General features: G+C 37.4%; 1 protein-coding gene across 1 annotated transcript in view; it reads left to right on the top strand.

Moving 5' to 3' along the window:
- Window positions 1-27,260, top strand: part of LOC144449823 (uncharacterized) — a 129,670-nt gene that overhangs the window by 96,273 nt on the left and 6,137 nt on the right. The window contains exons 4-8 of the mRNA XM_078140396.1: window positions 2,978-7,526; window positions 14,308-14,583; window positions 15,038-15,655; window positions 18,345-21,169; window positions 26,252-26,344. Coding sequence (XP_077996522.1) covers window positions 2,978-7,526; window positions 14,308-14,583; window positions 15,038-15,655; window positions 18,345-21,169; window positions 26,252-26,344 — 8,361 coding nt within the window. The remainder of the gene's footprint in view (window positions 1-2,977; window positions 7,527-14,307; window positions 14,584-15,037; window positions 15,656-18,344; window positions 21,170-26,251; window positions 26,345-27,260) is intronic.

Consider the following 27,260-nt stretch of genomic DNA (forward strand, 5'->3'; position numbering starts at 1 on the left):
GTCAAAGTGCTCGATAAAGTGCTCGATCGAGCACTTTGCAAAAAACAGCAAAGTGTGCGTATGGCGCCTCCAAAGACGTGGATGGAAGATCACGTGTGACACCTCATATGGTACAAGATCAGACCAATCTTTTTCCAAAAACAAATATATATATATTTCTTCAGCCTAACATGAATCAGCCGTAGTTCAGGGTTGAACATTCACCAAAGTACTGTACTCTATTTACAACAAAGCACAACCAGTCTTGATCAAAGTGTGCCGGGCGTGACCGACGTCAGTATCGTTGTTGAAGTACCGCAAATTCAATTTCCTTATATGAGCGTGCAGGACCCCCGGACTCGTGTTGACGACAAGATTGTGGCACAACGTTTTCAGTGAAATTTCCAGGCAATATTACAACTGTAATGGGAAGCTATGTTTATAGTCAAGTTATGAACTCAAATACTAGTACATTATACAACCGATGTCTGAACGTGTATCCGAATCAGACATTAGACACGTAATACTTCAAGGCAATGGGGGAGAGGATGCAAGTAAGATCTACAAAGAGCCAGCTCACTCAAGACTCTCGAACTCACGAAAATGTACATGTTATATTTTTAGAAAATGAAATGATGCCGTTCTTTTCAAGGTGAAAAAGAAATGAGATCCTCAGTTACCAACATCATCTTTTGATATGACATTTGACCATGCATGTTTGACCATGTACGTGGTCGTGTGGCGCATGATCGACTCCTAAACTCGATAGTTTTTGTTCAGGAATTGTGTGTCTGATGGGGCAAGATGTTTTAACTACTAAATCGTCATATTTGCTATTTACCTAAAACTTGGTTTCACACATTGTTCGACACTCGCTGTAGTTCGACTGATCAAAGTTTCGTATCAAAATGGGAAGATTTTGTTAGATAATTCACCAGAACACTACTGGACGAGCATGTCGGAATTTCACGTATAGATAATTTACATTTTATAGTCCACGACGAGTGTCTGTATGAAAGTATGATAATGTTTGAAAGTTCATGAATTTGGTTTGTTAGCGTCTGTCTCAAACGTTATTGTGAATTTGGACGACGGGTATTTGTTGAAAGTCCCTAAAATTGTATGTGAGCGAACGTCTGTATCAGTGTCCATGAATTTGGTTGGTGTCTGCCTGAAAGTATCTGTGTTTGGACTGAGTCACATAGGACGGAAAAAAATGTATGATTTGCGTATTTCAAATGAACATGATTGGATAACAATTGTCCAGAGTCAAGTCAGTAATATAGACTCGTGCACCGTCATGTAAGCAGGACTATCAAAATATTATTGAGAAGGGCTGAAATTAATATTGTTCACACGAATGTTTTCGCACTTATGTTTTCGATAGCAATATTTGTTGTCATCTATTAACGATCTGATAATACTGAAAGAAGTGAATCTATTCAATAGAAATGTAGTGAACATGATATACACTTACACCCAGACTTTATTTTCGTGTTCAACGATCAAGAAAAATCTTCGCTCTCGCATCTAGACACACACTAAAAAATCCCACATGTACACCAAGAAATTCAGTTTTCCTTTATATTATTTCTTTGTCATGCAATGTTACAAATGTCACTGCCATTACATCTCCAATACGAATTCTGTGACGCACGCAGAACAAAATATTTCTTCTTCCTGAAATATTCGAAGTTTTCGACTGTATATGGGAGTGCGTTATTTGACGTCTTCAGACAGCTGTCAAAATGGAGGCTAGAATTGAGACTGGACGCCGGACGTTGGAGGCGCCATACGCGCACTTCGCTGTTTTTAGCAAAGTGCTCGATCGAGCACTTTACCGAGCACTTTACCACTTTTGGTACCTTTAGATACCTGATTGCCTTGGTATTTTGTGGGGACATTACTTTTGGTGTCTAGTTGAGAAATTGTTCAAAGCAAAATGGTTGTATCACAGGTGTGTGATCTGGGTAAAAAAATGTTATTTTTGGTCAAACACTGCTGGGTAGATTGGTCTGAAATTTGGTGGGAATGTGCTTAGGGATGTTTAAATTAAGATTTGTTCATGACATGAAAATGACATTTTGTTAGATGTTTCTAGAAGTGTTATTCTGCAGATTTTGCTCAATATGTTTGACACAATTGGCCCTAGAAACCATGACCGCGCCCTTAGCAACAACCAAATGCCCGTATATTTTGCTAAAAAAACAACATTATCTGGTAGGCAAGTGAGAAAATATTCAAAAAATGTATGCAATTATCCCTAGCAACCATGACCATGCCCTTAGTAACTGTATGTCACAAAGATGACAGGAATTCTTAGACAAGTGAACAAACATTCAAGATGTGTATGCAAATGTGCCTAGCAACAAGACCATGCCCATATCAACAGCAATTGATCACATTTATTGCAAAGATAACAATAGGGATTAATAGAAAAGTGAATAACCATTCAAAAAAATGTATGTAAATGTGCCTAGCAACAAGACCACACCCATAGCAAGTCAAACTATCACATATTGCAATGATAACAGGGATTAATAGACAAATGAATAAACATTTGCAAATGCATGCATATGCAAATATATCTAGCAACAAGACCATGCCCATAGCAACGGCCATATGATGATGTATATTGCAAAGAAAACAGCAGGGATTCATAGACAATTGGACTAACATTCAAAAAATGTATGCAAATATGCCTAGCAACTGACCACGCCAATAGCAGCAGCCAAATGATCACATATATTGCAAAGATAAGAACACGGTTGGATAATGCTAATGAACACATATACCTAGCATGGATCAGCATCTGGGTAAACATTTTTAAAAACTGTACAGTTGTGCTACAACGCCATTAACGCTATTTTTTCAAACTTAACAAGAAGTTATTTTTGCATATTCTGTGACAAATGTGCAAGTTAATTAACCATGGTGTAATGCCGCTTTTGATTCATGAACGTGTTATAATTTTGTAATTTTTATCATTGTCTTTTAGGATTCTGGAGATCTTACAGAATCTGATACAGAAGGTGAAAACAGTGGCGACATAGCTGATGACATTCACACACGGTTACGACAGAGAAAAAAAGATCAAGACAGACCACGGAGGACGAGACTTGTCACCAAGCATACTTCTGATTTCTCTCTACTAGATTCAACTTCAGAACCTGAAGAAGAAATAACAAAAGTCAAAGTCAAACAAAATCAGAAGATAGACAAACTAGTTTGCAGTACTTCAGAATCAAACTCTGAAGTACGAAGCAAGAAAGCAAGTTCTGAAAGTTGTAATTTGAGGAATTACATTAAACGGTCTCTGTCTAGAGATGGTTCAATAAAAAGACCTTCAAAGTTTCTTAGGCAAGCTCTATCAGCACGCAGCATAGCAATGTATAGTCACTTAGCATCTAGGAAAAATGCAACAAAACGACTGTCTATGGCACACAGAATCGATTCATCGTGTATTGTTTCGAGAAAAGCAGATGATTTTGTCAGTAAGGACTTGCCATCAGATTTTGTCAGTAAGGACTTGCCATCAGAAAATACAGATGGCATAAAGTTTGAGAGTGGTATAGCTGTGATAGAAGGAATGTCTTCCAGTCCTGGGCCCTTTAAGAATAATCCCATGGATAGAAGCCATAGTCAATCTACAACAGACAAAGTGTCAATTCATCCAATGAAGAGGAGCCACTCAATGCCAGCAGGTGATGCAGCAAAGTTAGATAGGAAAGATCCATTCCAAGTTGGGCATACAAGTTTACAAAGGATGAGATTCAACAGTGCATTACATCAGAAGACCAATGCCACTGTCAAGATGACTGGGTGGAATGACAAGTTTTTAGAAAAGTATAAGATTCCTTCAATAAGCAAACAGAATAACAACACCAGCACTAACACAAACACAAACAGAGTGTATGACAGAGAAGATGGACAGAAGTTGGAATATCGCAAAAAGTCAGAATCGCAGGCATTTTCACAAGGTGTTGATAAAAGTGAGTCTAAAAGTATTATTACACCAATTTCATCTGGTGCCCAAAGCAATAGGGAAGACCCCCTCCAAGTGTATTTAGACAAGCATAGAGAAATAGACAAGTCAAAAGCTATAAACAGTCAAAGTAATTCAACAAAATCTGTACTAGCGACAGCCCGTTCTGCTACGCACCCTTACAGACAGCGACAGAGTCTGACAATCGAAATAAAAAATGAAAGAACAAGCAATAATAATTCTCTTATTTCCAATAGTCAAAGCAATATAATATCTACAACCTCTTTAAACAATGTTGTTAGTACATCACACAAATTGAGAATGGAAAGAGAGATCCCATTGCAGAAGTTCCTTCAAAGAAAGCAGTCTGCTTCAGCCAACGTGGAAAAAGAATGTGCAAGTGTCGCCATTAAACCAAACCACTCACCAAGCAATAGTAACGACAATAAAACAGGAAACCCACTTGTTTCTGAACTCAGAGTAGTACCAGGAAATATAGATGAAAATGAAGCTCCTCAACATAATGGAGATGTAGAAGACAGCCAGAAGACACAACATTTTCAGAAGAAGTTCCTAATACCTCAACTTGAGAGTATATCCTCAACGATGCCAGACAAATTTATGGCAAGTGATACAGACCAAAGTGACGAAGGTATGGGTGAAGATGACCCTGCAAACCAGGGAGCTTCTGTTTCTAAAAAAGACAATGAACCAAAACAACAATCTGAAAAGAATATGTCTCAGACAAAGTCAATAGGTGATCCACCTCAACTATTTCCAAACCAATACTCTAACCAACCTGCTGAGACTGAATCTGAAATGCCAAAACTTATCCCAATAAAAAAGAGTTCAAGTTCTCCTAAGAAAGACTCTACTCACACTCAAGGTAATGAAGAAGAGAGTACTGAAAAAATAGTACAGGAATTAGACACTTTGATATCATCTAAAAATGAGAAATTATCAGAAGACTGCAGATCAAGTCAAACAAGAAATGCAAAAGATCCCAAAGGGCCCACTTCTAAATTACCAGGCATTGATGAAAGAAGAAAAGGTGTATCCCAAGGCAGGAGCAGCTCAGAGAAAGTAATGACCCTCGAAGAACATGCGGAGGTTGTTCAGGCTCGTGTTATGGAATTTAATGAATCTAGGCAACAAACCCAATCCATGCAAAATGAGCAAAAAAAAGAGATGACCTCAATTTTTGATTGCAATGATAACAACAAAATAAGGGCCGAGACAGAAGCTATGAGTGCAAGTAAGACATCAATTTACAGTCAGGATTTACAAGCATCATCTGAATCCAAAGCTGTGGGTGAAGAATCATGTAAGAGCACTCCACCAGTTGAAGGCGTTCAGTTACTTGTATCCATACCGCTTGATACTATCACAACAAACAAGAACACTGAACTACCAAATCACATTACAGAGAAATCTCAAGCTCCTGAGATGTTGTCCTACACCTCTGAACTATCTGTTGTAGACATAGACAAACAGAATGAGATCCTTGTGGAACAAGACAGAGCTGTAGAAGGTCTTCTAGAATCAGAAAATAACAATGGGATTGAATCTAGGTTGACTATTGACACCACTCAGTCTAGATACTCTTGCAACAATTTTCATAATGATCAAATTGTGAAAGAGAAAAGTCCAAATGTACTTGTCAATGACCTGACCAAAGACATTAAGGAAGGGGAAAATACCAGCATTTTAGAGTGTACTCCTATCAACTTTAAAACCAGCAACATTTTGGAGTGTGCTCCTAACAGCTTTAAGACGCAAACAGGAGATAACGAGAATGTGAATGAAAATGAAAACGAAACACCCCTTCCAAAGGACAGGAAAATGTCTTGCAGCAACACCCTGGATGAGACTGATTCAATTAAAAAGACAGTTGATAAAGACCCTTCTCATTGTGAAGATTCTTTTTCAGAAAATGACAGGCAAAGGATAGAAGAGAATTACCCTGCAGAGGACCTAAAGAATCACACTTCTACATCAAGAAATGTTACAGAATTAGACAACACTTTACTGGTAAATAAATCAGCCTTTGAACAAGAGGATACAGAGAGGTTAACTCAAGAGCAGAGCATGAACATTTCACATCAACTCAGTCAGGAAACCATAACTGCTGAATGTCAATCACCACCTGTGGCTTCTTATCATGGTAATATTCCAGTAACACCAATGCTTACTGCAGTGTCAACTCCAACTTTAACATCTAGTAGTGTCACATCAAAACCTGCAGACATGACAACCACTACATGCACTTCAACAAAGGATAAGACCAGTTACAAAACTTTGACAAGTGCTTCAGTCAGAAAACCTACTCCGATCCTTCCCAAACCAATGAGTATAAACAATCTCAATATAACTACACATGGATCTCCAGTGGTAACAAGCTGTGCTGTCTCTTCTGAGATTTTAAGTCCACATCAAAATCCCACGGTTATCAGTAAGTTTCCAGTAAGTAATCCCTTACCTTTACAGCATGCCATGCAAGTTTCAATGCTTCAAAGCCCAATTCTTCAATCTGTACAGCCATGTGATACCATAACAGAGAATAATCAGAGAGTTGTCTCCTCCATCACACAAAAAGATTCAACACAGCTTGAACAACATGTACCAGATATGCAGACACCAATACCAAAACCAGAAGAGTCCAAGACATTGGAAGAAAAGAATATGGCAATCAAACCAACAATTCAAGGTACAAACTACAAAAATGCAATGGTCAAACGTTGGCATTTGAGGAGCAAGTCTCCAGAAAAGGTCCCTAGAAGTAGTTCAGATGACAACAATCAGACTGACACTTTGAAATCACCAAGGGAACAGAACAAAAAAGAAAATACAGGAAATGGAATGGATAAAAAACTGGACCATGCAAATGATCAATCCTGTCTCCCCAAACGGGAATTGAGAGTAACTAGAGGCCTGGGGGAAAAACTCCAAAGGGGAAATGTGGTTGAGCAGAAAGAAATGAAAAAATATCAGGATGATCACTCTAAAAAACAAGTAGTAAAGGTGCTTCGTAGTCAAAGATTATCTAATCTCAGCAGAAGAGGTGGAAGTACAGACCATAATGTTAGTGATGGGGGAAAAGTGGCAAAGTCAACGAAGCAAACTGGTACTACCAAAACTGATGTTGAAAACAGTAATATTGAAACCAAGAAGTCAAAGGAAACAAAGTCTAATGCAGACAAATCTCCCACTTTATCCAATATCATTGATAGTTTAACCAAAGACTTGCATGACAAGCATGGCTCAGAGTTTGAGGAGCTCCTCAGTGAAGAAACATCACAGTTAAATGTGTTAGTTCCTCATGATAAAAGACGTACATCTGAGGAGGATGGAAACCAAGGTACCAAATCAACTTCTACAAAATCTCTCCCAAGAAGAAGGAGATGTATTCAAAAGAATAAAGACACTGAGAAAGTACAAAAAACAGACGATGTAGTTGGAGATGGCTCCCAAGACTCCTCTACAGACAGTGTTAGTACAGAGAATGAACATGGTATGGGATATACAAGAAAAACCAGACGTTCCACGGCCTCCAAAAGGAAAAGTGAGTATGAGAATTATTGTTAACAAACATTTATTATGTGTACAGGTACTTTGATAATGCTTAAATAAATTATATTAATACATAATTATCATTCTATGAAATTTGTTGATCAAGTTAAAATTTCACACAAAACGTTTGTTGATGCGAAAAGCTTAACCAATAAACATAATGTGTGTCTTGTGTGAAACATGTAGAATGACATTAGCTGCATACATATGGAAGGACACCTTATTGCATTTCTATGAGCATACATGTATGTACAATGTACACCCAGATTCACTACATGTATGTACAATGTACACCCAGATTCACTATACATGTATGTACAATGTACACCCAGATTCACTACATGTATGTACAATGTACACCCAGATTGACTATATATATATGTACCTTGTACACCAAGATTCAATACATGTGTATGTACAATGTACACCCAGATTCACTATATATGTATATGTACAATGTACACCCAGATTTACTATATATATATGTACCTTGTACACCCAGATTCAATACATGTGTATGTACAATGTACACCCAGATTCACTATATATGTATATGTACAATGTACACCCAGATTCACTACATGTATGTACAATGTACACCCAGATTCACTATATATATATGTACCTTGTACACCCAGATTCAATACATGTGTATGTACAATGTACACCCAGATTCACTATATATGTATATGTACAATGTACACCCAGGTTCACTATACATGTATGTACAATGTACACCCAGATTCACTATATATGTATGTGCAATGTACACCCAGATTGACTATATATATAATTATGTACCTTGTACACCCAGATTCAATACATGTGTATGTACAATGTACACCCAGATTCACTATATATGTATATGTACTATGTACACCCAGGTTCACTATACATGTATGTACAATGTACACCCAGATTCACTATATATGTATGTGCAATGTACACCCAGATTCACTATACATGTAAATTATGACTCAACTTTTGCAGAAGCGGATATGTACGCTGTGTCGACCAGTGTTTCAAAGCTACGTTTTATTGTCATAACTAATGCATGGATATACAATGTCAGGTCTGGTAGTGCAGAATTTTTCTTTTAGACAAAGTGTGAAGGTACAACAATTTAAAGGTTTGTCCTTGCAGAAGGGCATTCAGTTTACATCTGGTATGAAAATGTCTTTATTTCCTGTAGTCGCATTGCCATTTAACAAATGTTCTGTTCAAGTAACATTGACAAGTGTTCTGTTCAAGTAACATTGACAAGCGTTCTGTTCAAGTAACATTGACAAGTGTTCTGTTCAAGTAACATTGACAAGTGTTCTGTTCAAGTAACATTGACAAGTGTTCTGTTCAAGTAACATTGACAAGTGTTCTGTTCAAGTAACATTGACAAGCGTTCTGTTCAAGTAACATTGACAAGTGTTCTGTTCATGTAACATTGACAAGCGTTCTGTTCAAGTAACATTGACAAGTGTTCTGTTCATGTAACATTGACAAGTGTTCTGTTCAAGTAACATTGACAAGTGTTCTGTTCAAGTAACATTGACAAGTGTTCTGTTCAAGTAACATTGACAAGTGTTCTGTTCAAGTAACATTGACAAGTGTTCTGTTCAAGTAACATTGACAAGTGTTCTGTTCAAGTAACATTGACAAGTGTTCTGTTCATGTAACATTGACAAGTGTTCTGTTCAAGTAACATTGACAAGTGTTCTGTTCATGTAACATTGACAAGTGTTCTGTTCAAGTAACATTGACAAGTGTTCTGTTCAAGTAACATTGACAAGTGTTCTGTTCAAGTAACATTGACAAGTGTTCTGTTCAAGTAACATTGACAAGCGTTCTGTTCAAGTAACATTGACAAGTGTTCTGTTCAAGTAACATTGACAAGCGTTCTGTTCAAGTAACATTGACAAGTGTTCTGTTCATGTAAGAATGACAAGAGTTCTGTTCATGTAACATTGACTAGCGTTCTGTTCAAGTAACATTGACAAGTGTTCTGTTCATGTAACGTTGACAAGTGTTCTGTTCATGTAACATTGACAAGTGGTTCATGTAACATTGACAAGTGTTCTGTTCAAGTAACATTGACAAGTGTTCTGTTCAAGTAACATTGACAAGTGTTCTGTTCAAGTAACATTGACAAGTGTTCTGTTCATGTAACATTGACAAGTGTTCTGTTCAAGTAACATTGACAAGTGTTCTGTTCATGTAACATTGACAAGTGTTCTGTTCAAGTAACATTGACAAGTGGTTCAAGTAACATTGACAAGTGTTCTGTTCAAGTAACATTGACAAGTGGTTCAAGTAACATTGACAAGTGTTCTGTTCAAGTAACATTGACAAGTGTTCTGTTCAAGTAACATTGACAAGTGTTCTGTTCAAGTAACATTGACAAGTGTTCTGTTCAAGTAACATTGACAAGCGTTCTGTTCAAGTAACATTGACAAGTGTTCTGTTCAAGTAACATTGACAAGCGTTCTGTTCAAGTAACATTGACAAGTGTTCTGTTCAAGTAACATTGACAAGTGTTCTGTTCAAGTAACATTGACAAGTGTTCTGTTCAAGTAACATTGACAAGCGTTCTGTTCAAGTAACATTGACAAGTGTTCTGTTCAAGTAACATTGACAAGTGTTCTGTTCATGTAACATTGACAAGTGTTCTGTTCAAGTAACATTGACAAGTGGTTCAAGTAACATTGACAAGTGTTCTGTTCAAGTAACATTGACAAGTGGTTCAAGTAACATTGACAAGTGTTCTGTTCAAGTAACATTGACAAGTGTTCTGTTCAAGTAACATTGACAAGTGTTCTGTTCAAGTAACATTGACAAGTGTTCTGTTCAAGTAACATTGACAAGTGGTTCAAGTAACATTGACAAGTGTTCTGTTCAAGTAACATTGACAAGTGTTCTGTTCAAGTAACATTGACAAGTGTTCTGTTCAAGTAACATTGACAAGTGGTTCAAGTAACATTGACAAGCGTTCTGTTCATGTAACATTGACAAGTGTTCTGTTCATGTAACGTTGACAAGTGTTCTGTTCAAGTAACATTGACAAGTGTTCTGTTCAAGTAACATTGACAAGTGTTCTGTTCAAGTAACATTGACAAGCGTTCTGTTCAAGTAACATTGACAAGTGTTCTGTTCAAGTAACATTGACAAGTGTTCTGTTCATGTAACATTGACAAGTGTTCTGTTCAAGTAACATTGACAAGTGTTCTGTTCAAGTAACATTGACAAGTGTTCTGTTCAAGTAACATTGACAAGTGTTCTGTTCAAGTAACATTGACAAGTGTTCTGTTCAAGTAACATTGACAAGTGTTCTGTTCAAGTAACATTGACAAGTGGTTCAAGTAACATTGACAAGTGTTCTGTTCAAGTAACATTGACAAGTGTTCTGTTCAAGTAACATTGACAAGCGTTCTGTTCAAGTAACATTGACAAGTGGTTCAAGTAACATTGACAAGCATTCTGTTCATGTAACATTGACAAGCGTTCTGTTCAAGTAACATTGACAAGTGTTCTGTTCAAGTAACATTGACAAGCGTTCTGTTCAAGTAACATTGACAAGTGTTCTGTTCAAGTAACGTTGACAAGTGTTCTGTTCATGTAACATTGACAAGTGTTCTGTTCAAGTAACATTGACAAGTGTTCTGTTCAAGTAACATTGACAAGTGTTCTGTTCAAGTAACATTGACAAGTGTTCTGTTCAAGTAACATTGACAAGCGTTCTGTTCAAGTAACATTGACAAGTGTTCTGTTCATGTAACATTGACAAGTGTTCTGTTCATGTAACATTGACAAGTGTTCTGTTCATGTAACATTGACAATGTTCTGTTCAAGTAACATTGACAAGTGTTCTGTTCAAGTAACATTGACAAGTGTTCTGTTCAAGTAACATTGACAAGTGTTCTGTTCAAGTAACATTGACAAGTGTTCTGTTCATGTAACATTGACAAGTGTTCTGTTCAAGTAACATTGACAAGTGTTCTGTTCATGTAACATTGACAAGTGTTCTGTTCATGTAAGAATGACAAGAGTTCTGTTCACGTAACATTGACAAGTGTTCTGTTCACGTAACATTGACAAGCGTTCTGTTCATGTAACATTGACAAGTGTTCTGTTCATGTAACATTGACAAGTGTTCTGTTCATGTAACATTGACAAGTGTTCTGTTCACGTAACATTGACAAGTGTTCTGTTCACGTAACATTGACAAGCGTTCTGTTCAAGTAACATTGGCAAGTGTTCTTTTCAAGTAACATTGACAAGTGTTCTGTTCATGTAAGAATGACAAGAGTTCTGTTCATGTAACATTGACAAGTGTTCTGTTCAAGTAACATTGACAAGTGTTCTGTTCAAGTAACATTGACAAGTGTTCTGTTCATGTAAGAATGACAAGTGGTTCAAGTAACATTGACAAGTGTTCTGTTCAAGTAACATTGACAAGTGTTCTGTTCAAGTAACATTGACAAGTGTTCTGTTCAAGTAACATTGACAAGCGTTCTGTTCAAGTAACATTGACAAGTGTTCTGTTCAAGTAACATTGACAAGTGGTTCAAGTAACATTGACATGTGTTCTGTTCATGTAACATTGACAAGTGGTTCATGTAACATTGACAAGTGTTCTGTTCATGTAAGAATGACAAGTGGTTCAAGTAACATTGACAAGTGTTCTGTTCATGTAACATTGACAAGTGGTTCATGTAACATTGACAAGTGTTCTGTTCATGTAACATTGACAAGTGTTCTGTTCAAGTAACATTGACAAGCGTTCTGTTCATGTAACATTGACAAGTGTTCTGTTCAAGTAACATTGACATGTGTTCTGTTCATGTAACATTGACAAGTGTTCTGTTCAAGTAACATTGACAAGCGTTCTGTTCATGTAACATTGACAAGTGTTCTGTTCAAGTAACATTGACAAGTGTTCTGTTCAAGTAACATTGACAAGTGTTCTGTTCAAGTAACATTGACAAGCGTTCTGTTCATGTAACATTGACAAGTGTTCTGTTCGAGTAACATTGACAAGTGTTCTGTTCAAGTAACATTGACAAGTGTTCTGTTCAAGTAACATTGACAAGTGTTCTGTTCATGTAACATTGACAAGTGTTCTGTTCATGTAACGTTGACAAGTGTTCTGTTCATGTAACATTGACAAGTGTTCTGTTCATGTAACATTGACAAGTGTTCTGTTCAAGTAACATTGACAAGTGTTCTGTTCATGTAACATTGACAAGTGTTCTGTTCATGTAACATTGACAAGTGTTCTGTTCATGTAACATTGACAAGTGTTCTGTTCAAGTAACATTGACAAGTGTTCTGTTCATGTAACATTGACAAGTGGTTCAAGTAACATTGACAAGTGTTCTGTTCAAGTAACATTGACAAGTGTTCTGTTCAAGTAACATTGACAAGCGTTCTGTTCATGTAACGTTGACAAGTGTTCTGTTCAAGTAACATTGACAAGTGTTCTGTTCATGTAACATTGACAAGTGGTTCAAGTAACATTGACAAGTGTTCTGTTCATGTAACATTGACAAGTGTTCTGTTCAAGTAACATTGACAAGCGTTCTGTTCATGTAACGTTGACAAGTGTTCTGTTCAAGTAACATTGACAAGCGTTCTGTTCAAGTAACATTGACAAGCGTTCTGTTCAAGTAACATTGACAAGTGTTCTGTTCAAGTAACATTGACAAGTGTTCTGTTCAAGTAACATTGACAAGCGTTCTGTTCAAGTAACATTGACAAGTGTTCTGTTCAAGTAACATTGACAAGCGTTCTGTTCAAGTAACATTGACAAGTGTTCTGTTCAAGTAACATTGACAAGTGTTCTGTTCAAGTAACATTGACAAGTGTTCTGTTCAAGTAACATTGACAAGTGTTCTGTTCATGTAACATTGACAAGTGTTCTGTTCAAGTAACATTGACAAGTGTTCTGTTCAAGTAACATTGACAAGCGTTCTGTTCATGTAACATTGACAAGTGTTCTGTTCGAGTAACATTGACAAGTGTTCTGTTCAAGTAACATTGACAAGTGTTCTGTTCAAGTAACATTGACAAGCGTTCTGTTCAAGTAACATTGACAAGTGTTCTGTTCAAGTAACATTGACAAGTGTTCTGTTCAAGTAACATTGACAAGTGGTTCAAGTAACATTGACAAGCGTTCTGTTCAAGTAACATTGACAAGCGTTCTGTTCAAGTAACATTGACAAGTGTTCTGTTCATGTAACATTGACAAGTGTTCTGTTCATGTAACATTGACAAGAGTTCTGTTCATGTAACATTGACAAGTGTTCTGTTCATGTAACATTGACAAGTGTTCTGTTCATGTAACATTGACAAGTGTTCTGTTCAAGTAACATTGACAAGTGTTCTGTTCAAGTAACATTGACAAGTGTTCTGTTCAAGTAACATTGACAAGTGTTCTGTTCATGTAACATTGACAAGTGTTCTGTTCAAGTAACATTGACAAGTGTTCTGTTCATGTAACATTGACAAGTGTTCTGTTCAAGTAACATTGACAAGTGTTCTGTTCAAGTAACATTGACAAGTGTTCTGTTCATGTAACATTGACAAGTGTTCTGTTCATGTAACATTGACAAGTGTTCTGTTCAAGTAAATGCTTAAAGAAGAAATTACAAACAGCTTTTTAAATATCTACTAACAGCATGTGCTTTCACAATTTTGGGCAATCTAAAATAAAATGAATCCACTCAACCTAGCTGTATTTAAATCTTTCACAAAATGTGTTTGCTTTATTTGTTGATGAATAGATACTGAGAACAGTGTTGGAGGTGTTAACAAAAAATTAAAGATGAAACACAAAGACTCAGAAGACACAAGTACTGCTGCACGTCTTGCCCAAGATTTACCAAGACATAACTGGCTCATGGCAAAACATCTGAAGGAACAAAAGAAAGACAAAGTAAAGATAGTGGCAGAAGAATCATCAGAAGTGACATCACGTCAAGGTCAGGGTCAAGATGACCAAGAATTGTCTATGACACTGAAGACAAGTGATGAGTATGACTTTTTCAACAATGATAGTGGTAAGTATGTACAAAAGTTCTAAGTATTGCACTTATAGTACTTATTGTATAGTATAAAGTTTTTAGTATTGTGTTGGTTGTACAGCTGTACATATAATGTATTAAGCTCTGTTTACTCCAGCAGACATTTTACATTATATTGTATGTGTTGTGTGTGTGTGTGTATGTGTATGTGTGTGTATGTGTGTGTGTGTGTGTGTGTGTGTGTATGTGTATGTGTTGTGTGTGTGTGTGTATGTGTATGTGTGTGTGTGTATGTGTGTGTGTGTGTGTATGTGTATGTGTGTGTATGTGTTGTGTGTGTGTGTATGTGTATGTGTGTGTATGTGTGTGTGTATGTGTTGTGTGTGTATGTGTATGTGTGTGTGTGTGTGTGTGTGTGTGTGTGTGTGTGTGTGTGTGTGTGTGTGTGTGTACATGTATAGTGTTATTGATATGATCTTTGTATTTGCAGATGACAATCAGAGTAGCCCTCCGTCAGTTGCAGTGAGAACCAAAGAAAGCAATGCTACCATTCCTGCAGTGGATCATCCTGATGGTGATGGTCAAGACACTGAAGAAGTGAGCAGTCAAAATGAACCTTGTGATCTTTCCATGAAAGTACCTCAACAAGAGCACAACGAAATAGAAGAAGAAGTTGCAGATGACAGCTTATCTCCTGAAATAAATAGGAATAGCACCAACACTAGTGATCAGCCATTAGATCTAAGTTTAAAACAAACCACCATAGCTCAACAGAATGATATAGCAAATACCAACATAGATCTACATACCTCATTAGACCCAGTGACAGTGTTTGAAAGAAAGAGTGTTCCACCATTGAAGACCTCAAAAATATTAACAAGCCCTCCTCCATTGAAGAAGGACCCTATTAATGTTACTATGCGTAGCGATACTAACAAGACAGCAGAGACACTTGCAACTCAAACACCAGTCATCGATGGGGATGATAATGCAAAGAGAGTTGTGGAAGAAACAAGTGTCAAACCTGTCAATGTTCACAGTGAAAGTACAAAAGACCCTGCAGAAGTAAATCTAGAGAGAATTGGATCTCAGCTATTGAAATCAACAGGTATTAATAAAACAGTTAACATATACTATAACTACTATCACTTAAACTTGCCTGCATTGTATGGCTTACATCAGAGACATCTGTGAAACAAAGTCAACCAATACATTCTGTTATACAATTTCACATTTCTTGGAATTTGTTCACGTCCATGATTAGGTAATTGGAACAAATTCACTCAGCACAATAATATAAATTTTGTTTTGTATGGCATTGCACATGTCAAATTCAGTGGCAGGTCTGGCTTTGATCTGGAAATGGGTATGTGTAAGAAATATGTAGTTAGCCCCAAACGGGTGCTATTACGTAGACTCTGTCTATCCGTGTGTGCATTCGTGCATGTATGCATCCGTCCCTCTGTAATATGCCATTTCTCTGACATACAATAATCAATTTCAATCAAACCTGGTACAAAGGTGACATAACAAATGGGACATGTATGTCACTGTTTTGAGCAATATGCAAATTTGACCGAATGGTGACCTTATTTGTAGTTAAAAATCAATGTTTACTTTATAAACTCAACAAAACTATAGTACATAGAGAATTCATTCAAGTGTCTACACCCATATTATCAGATGCAACCTTTCTATTACAATACTGACCTTTGACCTTTAGGGTCAGTTATTAAAATCAAGTCATTTCTGTCATATCACAGGCACTTTCATTAATTTTGTTACGGCCAATTTCTTGTAAATCATGTTTGTAGGTAATGCAACCTTTATTTTTGGTGCTCAAACCACCCTTTACTGAACAGCAGCCATATTTGATGCAAAAAATCATGATTTACTACAAAACCTAAAAACTGTAGTACATAGAGACTCCATTCAAGTGTTAAACCTCATATTATCAGGTGTAAGCTTTCTTTGCGTGCGTGCGTGTGTGTGTGTGGACTTAAAGTCAAAAACCACTGGACCGATTAGCATGATATTTGGTGGGTGTATTACCTTGGGTGTCTAGTTTGGAAATTGTTCAAATCAAAATGATCTTACCACTGGTGTGTAATTTGGGTCAAAAAACTTAAATTCAAAAACTACTGGGAAGGTTGGTCTGAAATTTGATGGGAACATTCTTAGGCTTGTTTGGATTAAGAATTGTAGATGACATGATGATCCCAACTGTGATATGCAAATTAGGTGTGAAAATGTGTCTTTTTGGTCAAAAATGTTTAATTCCAAAACTACATTGTACTGAAATTTGGTTAATTATTCATGATATGATGATCCAATCAGTGATTCAGTAGATTGGGTTGAAATTTGATGGGAGTATTCTTAGTGGTGTTTAGATTAAGAATTGTTCATAATATGATGATCCCATTAGTGATATGCAAATTAGGTCTAAAAATGTCAATTTTGGTCATAAACTCACATCTTCAAACTTTTTTTACACAATTAGCCCATAGCAACCATGGCAATGCCCTTAGCAACAACCAAATGCCAGTATATTTTTAAATTGGCAAAAAAACAATATCATCTGGTAGTCAAGTGAGTAAACATTCAAAAATGTATGCAAATATCCCTAGCAACCATGACCACACCCATAGCAACATCCATGTGATGGTGTATTTCACAGATAACAGGGATGCTTAGACAAGTGAAAAAACATTCAAAAATATACCTAGCAACAAGACCACGCCAATAGCACAATGGTTGCACAAATTGCAAAGATAACAACAGGGATTAATAGACAAATGAGTAAACATTCAAAAATGTTTGTAAGTGTGCCTAGCAACAAGACCACACCCATAGCAACAGCCAAATGATGATGTATATCACAAAGATAACATCAGGAATTCATAGACAATGAACATATGAAAGATCTATGCAGATATGTGTAGCAACATGACCTCGCCCATAGCAACTGCCAAATGATCGTTTATATTGCAAAGATAACATTAACAACAGGGTTGGATAGGCAACTAGATAATCATTCAGCAAATGAACACCTATAACTAGCATTGATCAGCATAAACATTTTTTGATGTGGATAAACATTTTTAAAAACTGTACAGTCATGCTACAATGCCATTGGTGCTATTTAGAATTATGACCACTTCCCATGACCTTAATCTTCACAATCAATTAGCAAAATAAAGCCATTTCTTGCATATTGTACTCTTTGCACTTTGCGCTTTATCGTTAAATGTGATCAAATTCTTTCAATCCTGTCCAAAGATGGTACAAAACAAAGGACACACACACTTGCATACATGCACACACAGGACATGCTGCTGCTTAGATAACTAATTCTTACTAGATGGTGGTGGTCATAATTTTGTGTAAAAATCAACCATATGTACAGTAGTTTAAGAACAAAAAATAACACTCTATATTATCATATATGACCTTTCTATAATATCTTTATATTTGAACCTGAACTTTAACTTCTGAGTCAAAATGTAAGGAGAAAATTCAAATTCATCCATTAGACACTGGAGCAAAGTATTTAGGGGGAGGGAGAGGGGGTATCTGTTATAATACCCTATGGGACATAAGGCAAGCATGGCAGAATACTAAGAGATAACTTTGTAAAACTTTGTAAGTTATAAATGGAAGTTGTATTCAATCATTATATTTTTAATTTCAAAGTTACAGTAAGTCACTCTCCAAATATTCTTACATACACATATTCACTTCACATATTCCATCTTTTAGGTTGCTGAAGAATTTTTTCTCTATGATTATTTTGGTAGGTACCAGCATTCAAGGTGTTCCTCCTGTTTTGAAAGTGTTACCACAAAAAAAGCAAACAGAGCCAGAGTCAAGATCTCACCTAGAAAAAGACATCAAGGCTATGGAAATACATGTGATTAATGATAGCCCTACACCAGACAACAAAGTGTCGCCATCAACACCAGAGAAGAATAGAGATACTGCCATGAATCAGTTAAGTCACATTAAGAGTCCTGTGAAAGCTACAGCATACCCAGTCATGAAAACTAGCAGTAAGCATCCTATCACCTATACTGCTGTCAAAGAGAAACTGCCCCAACCTGCTGTGGTCACTCCTGTGATGACTGTCCAGAGTGTCCAACCAAGCTCCATTCCATACATGAATCCACATATATGTGGGCCAAAGACCTTTACACCAATGCTGATTACCCACAACATGGCACCTGTCAATTGCACAGCTGCTCCAAGGAATAATCTTGGATCAGGAGAACACAGTGCCTTCAAACCTCCAGGTGACAGTAAAGCAGCGGCTGGTTTTGTATTACAGAAAGATAAAGAGTGTCCATGCCATGGAACAGCTAAGTCAGCTCTTCCTCAAACCATTGCAGAACATGTGTATCAACCTAACACTGAAATAGCAGCTAACGTGCCTCAGAATGTTGCCCCAAAACATGCCAAGCAACAAGCACTACCACAACATGCATATGCCATCAGTGAGCATCAAATGCATCAGGCATACGAGCAACAGATGAAGGAAGCTCTTGTTAAACAGCAAGTTACTACAACTGCTGCTACAAGCAACCAAGGTATACCATCAACTCATGCTGAGTGGCTAGCAGTCCATTCTCAAAAACAACAAATGGCACTTAAACGCAATGAAGCTCATAAAGATCATATCAACCAGTCAGCCAATCAGAGTTCATTGCAGCAGTCTCAAATACTTCATGCAAATCCAAATGGGCCAATGACATGTGAATCCATGCCTGAATTGAGAAGTAATTCAGCTAAGCGGCCATGTATGGAAATGAGATCTGCAAACGAGCCAGTTCAGAAGTGGCAAGCTGTTACTGTACATTCCGAGCCATCCCTTCACCCACTAAAAGGCAACCACCATGCAGATATTCACAAAACATTCTCAACAAACACAATGCCGAGTAGACCAATATCTCTCTACCTTGAAGGTCGTGATGAGAATTTTACAACAGCTTCACACCAAATAAATACACACAATATACAAATGAAGCAGACATCATCAGAGAACATTTCTAAAGCAGGCCATCCAAAAGAATTAGTTAAACAAGACCTCCAGAATGCCAGTCGTACAATCAACAAAGTGAAGAATCAGAATTTTCAGGACACATGGTCCAGCGAGAAGTCTGCTGAACTTCATGAAATTCAGGCAAAGGAGTACTTAATGGAACAAGAATTTCTCCATCAAAAAAGAGAACTTGAGAGGCTTGCTGCGATAGGAAACTTCAAAGAAAAGGAAAGAGAAGAATTGATAAACCAACAAAAAGAAAAAGCTGAACTGTTACGAAAGATGCAGTGTGCCAGGGAGAAAATTCGTCTAGACAGAGAACTCCTGCAGAATTTTGAAAAACAAAGAATGCAGGCTGGATCTGAACAACAGGATAGACCTATTCCAGTCGAAAGTGTCCACATGCAGCAGCACAGTGTCCAAACTAATTTCCCAGATGAAGTAAACAAAATGCAAAATACAGGATTGAAAGTCCTTGAAGCTACCAATCAAGGTAACAGTAAGGTAGGCTTTGGATGTAGAATGACAGAAATTGAAAGGAGAAGCTTTGATGAACACTTTGATAACCAAAGACATAAAGAGGTGAGGACTAACCCTCAAGTTATTGAACATGGTGGAATACATCCAAAACAGTATCAAGAGATGTCATCCAGGGGAATCCCAGGACCTCAAGAGCAGCTAGCTCTGCAGTTACAAAGACCTCAAATGACAATGGTACCAACAACACAAGGCAAACCAATTGTGGTCCAGCCAGGGATGATGGAGCTGCCAGCAAGAAAGATGCCATCACTTCAATCCTATCCTAAAATATCACCAAAGAATTCAAGGAGTCAGATTAGTGAGAGAGGCCACATACCCATGCCACCTCCATATGTAGATAAACAAGCCAGAAGACAAGAACTGGAACTCCATCACCAAAATCAGCTTCATCATCATCATCAGCAACAACAACAACAGCAGCAACTTAGCCGACAGCAACATCAAGCTATGAATATGATTCCACATTTAAATACCAGACAGGTTGCACACTCAAGAGAAGGTGTTGTAGACACACATACCACTCATCACCAACAGGCTGTTGTTTCACATTCTCTTCACCAAACTATGCAGCATTCACCCCACCTCATGCATGTACAACCTATAACCACCATGTCTCAAACTGAAATAAATATGTATGGTCCAGTGCAGGCACTGCCCTCAACCATCAGAGCTAGTGCACCCTTACATCCTCATATGCTACAGCAGGGAATGAGACACCACATGCTGCCAGGTAAAGTAAACAACACACGTCTACCTGCTGTTCCCATGACTGATGCTGCTGTGCTACATCAAGCTCAAATGGTACACCTAGCTCAGGCCCAGGCTCAGGCCCAGATGCAACAGAGGGCAGTAGAAATGCAAAGAGTGCAGGCACTGCATCAAGGCAATATGATTCCACCTGGTCATCCTGTGAATAATCCCAGATATCCTGTGCTGTCCAATAGCACAACTGATGGTAATCCCAGATATCCTGTGCTGTCCAATAGCACAACTGATGCTAAGAAGAGGAACCAGGAATATCAGCAGGAAATTCGAGTTCAGCCTCAGGTATTATATTTAATTGATTTGAGACAAAGTATTATAACTAGTAAGCATAACATCACCACATGTATAAATCATACATTGTTTTGTATATACGTGTAGTAGTTTATGCAAACATACACCCCACTCACCCATGAATTCAAACCAGCTATAGCAGCATGATTGATCAACAGACAGACAGACAGACAGACTAGACTAACACACACACACACACACACACACACACACACAGACAGACAGACAGACAGACAGACAGACTAGACTAACACACACAGACGGACAGACTGACAGGCATATTGACAGACTAGACTAACACACACACACAGACAGACAGACTGACAGGCATATTGACAGACTAGACTAACACACACACAGACAGACAGACTGACAGGCATATTGACAGACTAGACTAACACACAGATAGACTGACAGGCATATTGACAGACTAGACTAACACACACACACAGACAGAGTGACAGGCATATTGACAGACTAGACTAACACTCACACAGACAGACTGACAGGCATATTGACAGACTAGACTAACACACACAGAGACAGGCAGACGGACAGGCATATTGACAGACTAGACTAACACACACACACAGACAGACAGACTGACTGACTGACAGGCATATTGACAGACTAGACTAACACACACACACAGACAGACAGACAGACAGACAGACAGACTAGACTAACACACACACACAGACAGACTGACGGACAGACTGACAGGCATATTGACAGACTAGACTAACACACACACACAGACAGACAGACTGACAAGCATATTGACAGACTAGACTAACACACACAGACAGACAGACTGACAGGCATATTGACAGACTAGACTAACACACACAGAGACAGGCAGACGGACAGGCATATTGACAGACTAGACTAACACACACACACAGACAGACAGACAGACGGACAGACTGACAGGCATATTGACAGACTAGACTAACACACACAGACAGACAGACTGACAGGCATATTGACAGACTAGACTAACACACACACACAGACTGACATGCGTATTGACAGACTAGACTAACACACACACACAGACAGACAGACAGACTGACAGGCATATTGACAGACTAGACTAACACACACACAGACAGACAGACTGACAGGCATATTGACAGACTAGACTAACACACACAGAGACAGGCATATTGACAGACATTGACAGTCAGACATGGACAGATAGACACAGACAGACAGACAAACAGATTGACAGATAGCGACAGATAGATAGATAGACAGACAGTCAGACACAGTGGAAATGCACTCTGTAAAAACAGCCGCGAACAAAACAGAGGGAGAGAAAGAGATACAAAAGAGTGGCAATACATTATAAAGCCAGATTTAAACTGAATGCCTTCCATAAGGACATAGTCTTGCATTTCATGATTTATGCAAGAAATTTAGCTCTATATCTGTGGTTTTTCAAGTCCCAATGAAAGTTAGTTGTCAAAAATGTTGTTGAAATGCCCACCTCCTATTCTCAGCACAGGAAAGCTTGCCATCCTCGACTCCACTCTGCTTTCGTGATCCCCTACATACGCGGGATGTGTACACCCATCCATTTCCATGGCAAATAATAAATGAAATTCAAACCGACATAACATTGCTATAATTACGCATCAGAAAGTTTACACATGTCATGGTAAGCATTTTAATAATTTAACAACTTTAATACAGTGAAGTGATATAGTAGTATTGCCCTATTTCATCCGTGGGTAAAGTGTATACATTCCTATTTCGACTGCTTCCAACTTTCATCAACTATGTCACAATAGTTTTTGTTGCACTAACAGTAACACCACCATCGGCATGTGCGTGTTGAACTTCCTTCTGTCCCACTAAATTCACCACAAGTTTACAAGTTGGTTTGTCTACTCATCGCATGTAGACTATTTCACACTCCTGCACAGCTCTATCAGTGTCGCTGTCAATCAAAATAGAAATGTATTTAGCTTTGTTTCTGATATCGTTAGCTAAGTCATTCCCAATTCATCCAGTAATTATTCCGATCATCTTTGAATATTTGTGAGTGTTATCATATGTTGGATTTAATCACTACGGGAAAATTGTCAAGATTTTGTTGAGTGGTGCGCCCTCACTGTACACTAATTATATAGAAGTCAATGTATAGGTCACCAGTATCGATACATTGTTGGGAACCCACACAATGCCGTCAATGGACTGCCGAATAGAATATCTCTATTTTTACATAGGCAGTGAACAACAGTGTTGAATGCCAACAATTTTCTTTGTAGGCTTGGTCTATTTTCCATATTTTGACCACATACATTTCGGTGTATATGATAGATTATTACACTTGATAAATATGTGAGAGTGTATTTATTTCCTGAGATACCGAGCTAGATAAACGATAACAAGCCTTGCAACAAACAGCGGTAGTTTGTTATCGGGAGAAATCGGAAAAGAACACGGTAAAAAGGATATGGTGCTAGGTCAGTATGATACTTCCCAAACTTCTAATCAAAAATCTAAAAAGATGTGATTTCTCTTTATTCATTTGCACATTAGTGTGTGAAATTTCAAAATGATAAGTCCATATTAGACGAAATTGAAACGATGATAAATATTTCACCTGTTTGTGAACCCATTGTAAACCTATTGAAAAACACTATTTTATTATCACTGTAGGAGTTTTTAAGGCCAAGAAAAAAATGAATTGTTTCTGGTCAGTGTGCATCACTTAAATACCCGCTTTTCTTGTGTTTGTCCAGTCAATGCAGACTGCAGATCCAAAGATAAACACAAAATAACTCTCCTACATAAATTGCTACTTTAGGGAAGACAACTGCACAACTAATCATGAACAATTTTTTTTTTTAATTTGCATCGTCACACCAGTTTAGACAATGTTTCTTGAACAACTTTCTTTTGTGTCGCCTTCACGACTAATTACTGAAAATGTGTCAATAATTTATCAAAACTAAAAGTTACATCGATAATATTTTCAGGACAGATGCGCTTTGGTTTCGCAAATGTATGAACAATTACATTGAATTTGAAGCATGTATTCTTGAGATATAGCCTTATTACCGAAAACCATTAATTAGTAAGTTGCTAATTAATATTCATGGTATTTTTAAAAAAATATGATTCTTGTATTAGATTTATATTGTTGGTACATCAACCAATATTTAAATGTGACCATGTATACAATAATGAAGCGACTGAGTACTTTACAATTTTTAGTATATAAGGTTTGGTATTGCTATAGGCATGGCAAAATGTCTGTCTGTCTGTCTGTGTGGATGTGTGAACAACTTAATTAAAGTCAAAAACTGCTACACTGATTCCCATAATATTTGGTGGGTATATTGCCTTGGGTGTCTAGTTGGAAAATTGTTCAATTCAAAATGATCTTACTACAGTGTGTAATTTTCGTAAAAAAAATGTGATTTTTGGTCAAAAATCTTAAACTCAAAAACTACTGTCTACTAGGCAGATTGGTCTGAAATTTGGTGGGAATGTTCTAAGGGGTACGTGTTTAGATTGAGAATTGTTCATTACATGATGATCCTGTATTCAAACACAGATTATATTTTGTCATATTCTTTAAAAACCTTCTGAAATATGTTTTATTTAAATACTAATTGTGTGCAAATACATAACCTATAACATACAATAGTACGCATGTACAGTATACTATACAGAACTCACGCTACTCACTCACTGAAGATTCGAACACCTAAAATATAATCTAGCGTCTGTACAGTCTACTCCAAAACGCCCCCTAGTGGTTAACAAGGCATCCAGGTTGAAGATGTTCTATTCAGATTCTGGTTCGAGTCAGGTTTGGTTCATGATTAACATAAAATTTACATAATCATGGTGGACAGCCTAACAGCTGTTGACGCGCAATCATGCATGTGACTTTTTCCTAACGTTATCCCTGAAGTGAACTGAACATTCTTTACTGAGGCTATAAAACTTGTATACGTGAGTTATGTGAATGAACAACGTAATGCATGTTTTAAAATGACCTTAGGCCTGCCTGTCGACATGTCGGTCATCCATGTGGTCTGCATCACGTACGTGTAGCATGTGTAGTCATGTGCACACAAAAATGTGACATTTGTTTTGTTATGCAAATAGCTGAGGGCACTCATGAATAATTCATAGAAATGAAAGTATGGTGGGTTAGAACAGTCGTCTTGACTTTATGGAACGTCCTATCGTAGATCGTGCACACACCGTGTTTAATTCTATTAATTTCAGCAGCAACAATAGTATTAAAGTTAAATTACAAAGTCAAGATGACTGTTGACAGTCTAGATGATCCTGTTAGTGAGATGCAAATTAGGGCTAAAAATGTGTCTTTTTAGGTCAAAAATCTATAATTCCAAAACTACTGATCAGATTAGGCTGAAATTTGGTTGGGGCTTTCTTAGGGGTGTTTAGATTTAAGAATTGTTCATGACATGATGATCCCATCAGTGATATGCAAATTAGGGCTTAAATGCATTGTTTTTGTCAAAATTTTATCATTCCAATATTGCTAAGCAGATTAGGCTGAAACTTAATGGGGATGCATCTGGGAATGTGCAGATGAAGGTGTATTTGCAACATGATGATCCCGTTGGCAATATGCAAATAATCTCAATTTTGGTCAAAAACTTATATCTTGAAAATTGTATGGGGAATAAGGCAGCAATATCTTGGTGGGGATGTTTCTGGAGGGTTATTCTGCAGTTATGTTCAAAACATTTTGACCAAACTGGCCCTACAACCATGAAAATGCCCATAACAACTGTGAAATGATTATGTATATTACAAAGATAACAATAGGGATGGGTAGGTAAGTGAGCAGTGATGTAAAATGTATGCAAATATGACCAGCAACAAGACCACGCCCATAGTAACAGCCAAATGATGGTTTATATTGCAAAGATGAAAACTGAGAAGGGTAGGCAAGTGAATAAAGATTCCAAAAATGTATACAAATATTCCTAGCAACAAGACAGCCAAATATAGTTATGCTGCAAAGCCATTGACGTTATTTTTATTTTATTTATCATTATTATTGTTATTTCCCAGATGAGAGAAATGAGGCCACCTCCATATCCAGTAACCTCCGTGTCACATTCCAATGCCATCAGTCATCAGCTGAAAAAGAAGAATGAGCCAGAGGTAAGAATTTAACCTTTCAGTCAGTGTATCATTGATGTCACCGTACTTACTTAAATGTCAGCCAGAAACACTAAAACAGCAATGTAACAGTTATTTCTCTGAATACCCATTTGCTTTCCATGTAAATAAATGAAATATGCATACTAGATATTATTCCCCAATATGTTTGTTCTTCATATAAGTGACCGAATGTGTATTGTAACTCATAGTGACCTAATGTGTATTGTAACTCAGTGACCCAATGTGTATTGTGACTCAGAGACCTAATGTGTATTGTGACTCATAGTGACCCAATGTGTATTGTGACTCATAGTGACCTAATGTGTATTGTGACTCATAGTGACCCAATGTGTATGGTGACTCATAGTGACCTAATGTGTATTGTGACTCATAGTGACCTAATGTGTATTGTGACTCATAGTGACCTAATGTGTATTGTGACTCATAGTGACCCAATGTGTATTGTGACTCATAGTGACCTAATGTGTATTGTGACTCATAGTGACCTAATGTGTATTGTTACTCATAGTGACCTAATGTGTATTGTGACTCATAGTGACCTAATGTGTATTGTGACTCATAGTGACCTAATGTGTAATGTAACTCATAGTGACCTACTGTGTATTGTGACTCATAGTGACCTAATGTGTATTGTAACTCATAGTGACCTAATGTGTATTGTAACTCAGTGACCCAATGTGTATTGTGACTCATAGTGGCCTACTGTGTATTGTGACTCATAGTGACCTAATGTGTATTGTGACTCATAGTGACCTACTGTGTATTGTGACTCATAGTGACCCAATGTGTATTGTGACTCATAGTGACCTAATGTGTATTGTGACTCATAGTGACCTAATGTGTATTGTGACTCATAGTGACCTAATGTGTATTGTGACTCATAGTGACCCAATGT

This window comes from Glandiceps talaboti, chromosome 18 (assembly GCF_964340395.1).
Source record: "Glandiceps talaboti chromosome 18, keGlaTala1.1, whole genome shotgun sequence".
NCBI lineage: Eukaryota > Metazoa > Hemichordata > Enteropneusta > Spengelidae > Glandiceps > Glandiceps talaboti.